The sequence below is a fragment of the Poecilia reticulata genome, unplaced genomic scaffold, assembly GCF_000633615.1.
Source record: "Poecilia reticulata strain Guanapo unplaced genomic scaffold, Guppy_female_1.0+MT scaffold_296, whole genome shotgun sequence".
NCBI classification, from domain to species: domain Eukaryota; kingdom Metazoa; phylum Chordata; class Actinopteri; order Cyprinodontiformes; family Poeciliidae; genus Poecilia; species Poecilia reticulata.
This window is the reverse complement of record NW_007615071.1, coordinates 65,001-72,920: the sequence shown is the minus strand read 5'-3', so window position 1 is coordinate 72,920 and position 7,920 is coordinate 65,001. Positions and strand designations below refer to the sequence as shown.

At 36.9% G+C, this 7,920-nt stretch overlaps 1 protein-coding gene across 1 annotated transcript in view; it reads left to right on the top strand.

Annotated features, from left to right (window-relative positions):
• Window positions 1-7,920, top strand: part of LOC103460800 (uncharacterized) — a 48,591-nt gene that overhangs the window by 21,173 nt on the left and 19,498 nt on the right. Inside the window, exon 8 of the mRNA XM_017303480.1 lies at window positions 3,444-3,548. Coding sequence (XP_017158969.1) covers window positions 3,444-3,548 — 105 coding nt within the window. The remainder of the gene's footprint in view (window positions 1-3,443; window positions 3,549-7,920) is intronic.

The window sequence follows — 7,920 nt, the reverse complement described above, 5'->3', positions numbered from 1 at the left end:
AAAATGTTTGGAACTGAAAACAGGTTAGGATGGATATGCCAACTAAAGCAGGAACACCGCGTGTGCACCCACAATGAACCGCATCAGTTTAACCTGCAACAGAAGTAAGTTAGCKATTGTGTATGTGTATGCATATGTTGACACGGAMTCATAATTAAGTCCCGGCTCGTGACGGCTCCTCCGTCACAAACTATGAAAGTGAACTTTCCATCTCTGCATGACAACACATCTGTTGATGGTAGGTCAAAGGTCAAGCGCCAGGTCAAGAATGGGAGCACGGCTACAAACCTATTAGAAAATGTGATAAGTCAATTCATTCAAGATAAGATAGAAAGCGTAAATGTTTTACCTAAAATTAAAAGGAAGTAATTCTATGTTCAGTGTACATTTTTGGTTATAGACAACCAGGAGAAAAAAAAATACAATAATTATTTTAAAAAGAACAATGCTTAAAAACCAGTGTTGCTTATGAACACAAACAGTTTGTGGCTTTATTAAAATCAAACCCCTTTTTGTTTATTCAGATTTTTTATTTCAAACCCTTTAAAAGGAAGCTTTGCTTCACTTGTTTTCTTCTAAATATCTCCAAATAGGAAAACACTGTATTAATTTCTTCACAACAGTGTGCTTTAACCTCAGTATAAATCCAGCTGTSAGAGTYAGATGGAGGAGAAGGACTCGTTGTGGTGACCCCACAAAAACGTCCAGCCAAAAGAKAAAGGAGGCAAATCCAGTTGTTCTGTGAAGACCTCAGTTTTGTTAAAAATTAAGGAACAATCTGTTTCATGAGCACTATTGAACACAATAGAGAGGTTCAAGAGAAAGTTGTGGTGAAGTACTTATGCTAGGTTCAATTTTAAAAAAGTATCCTTAAGCTTTAATATCCCAAAAAGTTCTCAGTGGAATGAATTTAGATATTTGCAGAGGTACCTGATTATAGTACCTATACTATAATCTCTACTATAATCAGGTATAACCAGGGGTGAAAATAGTTTTAAATTCTTGGGGGTGCTATGRCAACAACACGAAAAATAGCTTCTTTGTTTGCTTTGGAGTTTCTGTGCTGATTAATTTTTTGCAAAGCGATAAAAACTGGGTATCTCTTGAATTGCTACAAAATAAAGCTGTATTTCCCTCAGCCCACTGGCTGCAATGTTGACAACTTAAGATGCCATGAGATCTAAATTCTGGACATTATGGCATGGAGTGCATCCCAGTTTTCCATGTCTGGCATATAACCATTCATTTTAGCTTTTAAACTGGTTCTATTGATCCTGTGTCCAGACAGAGGGATAATCAGTAAGCCTGGTAGTAGTACGCCTGTTTGTTCTGAAGATCCTGCAGCTTGCACTTCTCTTCCTAACATGGCGCCTCCTCACCCTGACTCTCATACTGATAGGAGGACCCACAGAGCTCTGTTAGGTTAAAGCTCATTTTCTGAAGTTGGGATATTTTTCCTCCAACAGGTTCCAGAGGAATCACCTCAAACCAGATGTTGGACTGGATTTTATTTCAATGTCAATTGTGAATGTTAGCTTCTCATTTTCAACAGTAGAGCTATAAAGGTTGAAAAAGTATTGAAGGTTGGGAAAGTATCATCAACATCAATATTTCCACTAAATAAGAGGCAAAAACAAAATTGTTTGATAAAGGAAAAGCCTCTCAGACTCTGAGGTCAACAGCAACAAACAATTTTTTTATATTAGACAATTAATTTAAYTTCACACAATTATCGYGGTAGAAGCTATTTGTTTGTTAAATACTTCATAAAAAATATTTACCGTGTTTGATGTTTGTTGTAAATGACATACTCACAAAGAACGAGATAATTAGTCCAAGTTTGTGTTTATTGAACGTTCAGAAATTATAGCGGCTGTGGTGAGCCAAAGCAAAGGTAAAATAACCTGAACAGGTGATCAACTCAAAACCCCCCTCTCTATCTCTCTGTCATTTAAGCACACCCATTGCCATGGCAACCTCCTGCGCTCCACAAGCCAACCAGAGATTACGTTAAAACTGAATGTTATATTTATATAACATTCAGTCCGATACAATATTAGGTTTTCAGGCTTTATGTATTTTGCGACAATTAATAAGCCTCCCTGAACACAGCGGTGGTTGATCAGTTAATTTTAAACTCCTGCTTTGCTAGTTATTTAGGTAATGGAACCGAAACGCACAGAATTGCGTAGCACCTTGTTGAAACAATAATTACTGAGATTATTCATTGGATCATTAATTTGAACATGTTTTGTTGATTTTTTTGTTGTTTCATAAAGTTACGAACGTTTTAAGCGAGTCAGAGCAGGACGTGCTGGTCTCAGCGTCCTGGCGGCATTTCAGTTTGTCACCTAATGTCGAGATCGACGTATTATTGGACCGCTGCTCTAGCAAAGCACGAATAGTTCAGAAACAATATGAAATGAGAATAAAGGTATTCATTAACTGATTAAGTTGTGTTTTAGATTGTTCTTGAAAAACTAATCAGTCACGGCCGATTAGTGGGTGCTCTCACGGCTGCACAATGAACCCACTGATTTTTAAAAGCAGACAGTCGCTCCCCTCTCTTGCAGGTACTGCGTACCCATGCTAAATCTTCTAGGGCAGTACCCTGCCGTACCCCCTTACTTCACCCCTGGGTATAACAAAGGTATACCTGATTAGAGGTATCCCTCTAAAATGTGACAGGTTTAGGCTGAGAGTGATTATTATCCATTATTTATAATAATATCTGTATTAATAATATTATTATAAATAACAAAATAGTGAATGTATTTACTTGATAACATAGCTAATAAAATCTAATTTAGATCACATTACTGCGTTTCTTCATTTTACTCACCCATGACATATGATATATATTTGATGGAGAAGTATGTTGTTTACTTAACATAGATTGTGCAGTTGTATAGATGAACATAGATTTCAAGTCTATCTCAACAGAGGAAAAGTAAGGATGCTCCTTCAGCATCAGTAGATGCATTGTAGATGCAAGTGCATTGTTTTACACTTTTCTTTTTTTGTTTCAACTAAAACTTCAGCAAAATATGGCATATTTGCAACAAAACTAGAAAAATGTGTTTATATGGATAGTACTGAAAAGAAATTATAAAATATCCAACGATCTCACTACCTAGCTGATAGATTTTGTCCTTCCAAAATGTATATTTTACACATTTGGTGAGGATGAAATTTTTCATTCTAAAGTGTGATCCAAAAGTCATTTTTAATGTATTTACCCCTTGTACAAACTCTTTAAATAATGTTCATCTAGGAAATTTGAAGAAATTATATCTTAGCAAACTGATGGTGATACTTTGGAAGTCCATATCAAAAACAGCAATACGTGGATATAATATTTTATTTACAGACCTCTGACTAACAAGCCTATTAGCTGTTATCTGGTTAAGGCAGCTTCAGATGCATATTCTTTGTTTTTACAGGCTTACCAAAGAGTCAGGTGGGAGTAGACATTGAGATGAAACAGGAAGAAGCCAAAGCTCTGCTGAACGAAGAAGTATATGTTGTTGTCGACTGTGGAGGTAACTGTGTTACTTATGATTATTCAAAAATTTGACAAGTTAAACACTAACCAACATTTTGATGTGTTGTGATGACACTTTGTGTCTTTACACTGTGTGGTGCAAGGGTGTAACTGTGTTGCAAGTTAGTTGGGACAAGAAAGAGCGGGGTGGAGGAGCTAAGGCACCCAGTTACTGGAAGACYTTTTCTTTTTTAGTGCTAAGAATAAAGGCAAAACTTACATTTGAATGCCATACATTGTTACTCAATAAATATTAGGACATACATCCTGATCAGGCTCGTCTTATTAATAGTAGCTTTCAAAAATAACTTTTTAGCACTATTAAACATACTACGAAATATAAATATGTTAAAATGAATGTAATTAGTCTATATAATGTCTTTCACTTGGCGATGGAATTACTAACAAAGTAGCRATTCAGTCATATTTTAATTTATGGAATGAGTCTCTATTAGCTGAATATATATTGCTTTAATATAGCAAATAAGTAAGAGGCAAAAACATTTATTTGGGTCTGGTTGGTCACTTGGTGAGTAGAGTGACATCAATATCATTGTATACTGCTCAAAAAAATAAAGGGAACACTTCAGTGTTCACTTAAATGTTAAAGTGTTCCCTTTATTTTTTTGAGCAGTGTATATAAAATGTGGCTTAAAGCTGAGATGCTGAGGTTTGGACATGCAAAATATATATTCTCTGCAAATAAATCTATAAATTATGGTTGCCGACAGGTGCAAATGCACAGCAATAGAGAAAACATGCAAACAAAAAGAATACATGCACACAAGTGAAATGCAGCAAACATAAAAATAGACGCAAACAAAAAGCAAATGAAATGCAGCAAACAAAAAAGAGAGACGCAAACAAATGAAATGCAGCAAACAAAAGAAAAGATGCAAACAAAAAGTGCTGAAAACGGAAGTGCTCCAGACCACTAAAGGGAGTCGGACAAAAAACAGCTGTGTTCAAATTTAGGGTCTGCATCCTTTAAAACGGGTGTTCAGAAAAGCAGCAATGGCGGCAAAATTATTTTTTCTGTATTACATAAAATATTTTTTTACAGKGTTTTTAGGCGAGAATGTAAATGTATAGATCTGAAATATCTTCTCGGTTCATTAATAAATCACCTACTTCCAATATTGCCCAGACGTTTTCGGAGATGTCTGCTCCTGCTGCATTAACAGCCAGCTCCSCTCGCCAGCTGTCAGMTGGCTGGGTGCTCCATGTTTGGTACACCGAGAGAGAACCCATGTCTCCCGGCAAATTGTTTTAAAAACTCCCAATAGTTTTCCCCTATGAGTGGAGGTGGAATACAGATATTAAGCCAGGTAATAGCTGTACAAAAATTTGGTTCACTAAAGTATTTAATTCATTCCTGAGCAAATGGGTTTGACTGATTAAAGCTAAGCCTTGCTGCATTTCATTTGTTTGCGTTTCTCTTTTTTGTTTGCTGCTTTTTATTTGCTATTTGTTTGCATCTATTTTTATGTTTGCTGCATTTCCTTTGTGCGTGTGTCTTTTTTTTACGATGCTCTTACTTTCTTGGGTTTTATTTATTCAGAAAATAAATAAATATCAATGTATAAATATAAAGAAATATCAATGTATATAATTAAATAAATGTAATAGCTACCGCAGTGTACACAGAGCATTATAAGAATAAATAACAGCTCTCAGTGAGTCTTCAATAAAGAGCTATTAAGAATACTTGGATCCTTTGTGAATGTCACATCACAATATGGCAAACTTTGCTCACAGCGTTGTCCCATATATGCAACACCTACACCTCCGCACAATAATTAAGCGCATGAGTGACAACTTTTTTTCATAGCAAATGTAATTTGTCCCTACACAGCTAGCTTAGCTTGCTAACATCCCGTCCACAGAGCTTACCTTTCTTTAAGCTTTCCTTCTAAGCAGGGGTGAAAGTAGTTTTAAATTCTTGGGGGTACTATGACAAAAAAAAATCATATATATATGTATATATATATATATATGGTTGCTTCTTTGTGTGCTTTGGTGTTTCTGTGCTGATAATTTTTTTTGCGAAGCGATAAAAGCTGTGTAGGTCTTGAATTGTTACAAAATAAATCTGCATTTCCTCCCTCAGCCCACTGGCTGCAATGTTGACACCTTCAAATGACATGAGACCTAAATTCTGAACATCATGGCATGGAGTGCATCCCAGTTTTCCATGTCTGGCATATAACCATTTATTTTAGCTTTTAAACTGGTTCTATTGATCCTGTCTCCAGAAAGAGGGATAATCAGTAGCCTAGAATCATGACCTATTTGTTCTGAAGCACATCTTCTGAAGTTGGGATGTTTTTCCTAGGTTCCAGAGGAATCACCCCAAACCATGTTGGACTGGATTTTATTTCACTGTCATTTGTGAATGGTAGCTTCTCGTTTTCAACAGTGGAGCTATAAAAGTTGAAAAAGTATCAAAGGTTGGGAAAGTATCATCAACATCAATATTTCCACTAAATAAGAGGCAAAAAAAATGTGTTTGATAGAGGAAAAGTCTCAGACTCTGAGCCCRACAGCAACAAACTATTTTTTTAATTAGACAATTTAAGTTCATACAATTATCGYGGTAGAAGCCATTTGTTTGTTAAATACTTAATTAAACATTTTTACCATGTTTGATGTTTGTTGTAAATGACTTATACTCACAAAGAACGAGATAATTAGTCCAAGTTTGTCGTTTATTCAGTAACTACAGTGGCTGTGATGCGCCTAGACAAAGGTAAACAAAGATAAAACAACCTGAACAGGTGATCAACTCTAAACCACTTGTACATTTTTACTCTCTGCCTCTCTTTGTTGTTTAAGCACACCCTTTGCCATGGCAACCTGCTGCACTCCCCAAGCCGAATGGAGATCATTTTAAAACCATAACATTCAGTCCGTTACGATATTAGGTTTTCAGGCTTGATATTTATTTTTGCGATCATTAATAAGCCTCACGAACACAGCGGTGGTTGATTAGTTAATTTTAAACTCCTGTTCTGCTCGTTATTTTGGTAATGGAACCGAAACGCACAGAATTGCGCAACACCTTGTTGAAACAAAAATCACTGAGAGTATTATTGTTGTTGGGTCATTAATTTGAACACGTTTTGTTGATTTTTTTTTTTTTTGTTCTTTAATAAAGTTACAAATGTTTTAAGTGAGTCAGAGGATGTGCTGGTCTCAGCGTTCAGTTTGTCACCTAATGCCGAGATCAACTCAAAACCTTCCACGATCAACATTTTGCACCGCTGTTCTAGGAAAGTACGAACAGTTCAGAAACAATATGAAATGGGGGAACCGGGGGAGGGAAACTTTATTAACTGATTAAGTTGTGTTTTAGATTGTTCTTGAAAAACTCAGTCACGGCTGTTTAGTGGGTGCTCTCACAGCTGCACTGTGAACTCGTTGATTTTTTTTTACAGCAGACAACCGCTCCTCTCTCTTGCAGGTACTGTGTACCCCCACAAAATCTTTTAGGGGTACGAAGTACCCTGCCGTACCCCCTTACTTTCACCCCTGCTTCTAAGTGAACTAAAAGTTGGACAAAGTCCCCACCGTCTGTGAAAGCGACGCCCTACTGAATTTTCGTTGCCAYATCTTGTGATTTATGTAGTGGGATTCTACCATAGACATTTGCTGCTCAGAAAAAAAACACTCTTGAAGCGCTGGGTGCAAGTGAAAGGGGGAGGCGATTGGTGGCAATGTTAAGAAAAACATGTCATTATTAAGTGGTGTCATTGCATGAATTTTAATCGGTATGTTTGCATCCAGTGAAAACAAAGATGTTAACAAATAACCTGGACAAAATGCTGGTAATTTATTGACATTTCCACAGTTGTGGTCTTGACCAGTCTTGAAATAAAATCCTGACTCCTCATTGCCCAAGRCCAAGACAAAATTGAGACCAAATGTGGTCAAGTCCAAGATGAGACTGAGACCATGAAAAAGTGGTCTTGAGACCGGTCTTGGTCTTAAGACTACAATACTAGCAACTGCCGTTCAGTGATTTTTTAAGATGCAGTATTTTAAAGTCCACTCTGAGCTACGGGGAACTATTGGGTGCGTTCACACTGCAGCCTGAAGTGACCCAATTCCGATTTTTTTGACGTAATGCGACGTGTATCCGATCTGTTCATGGCAGCKTGAACAGCACAGGTCGGATTCTTTTTCGAATGTGACCCATATCCGATACATATCCGATTCAAATGCGACCTTCCCCTTGTCCCATGTCAATGTGCCCCTGGGCTAGGCCCTTAAGTCTACGTAGCCCACCAATCTGTGCATCAGTGCATAAATGCTCTAGTGTAAAGCGATTTGAGTGCTCGGAGAAGCGTTCAATTCATTTACTATATATCTATATA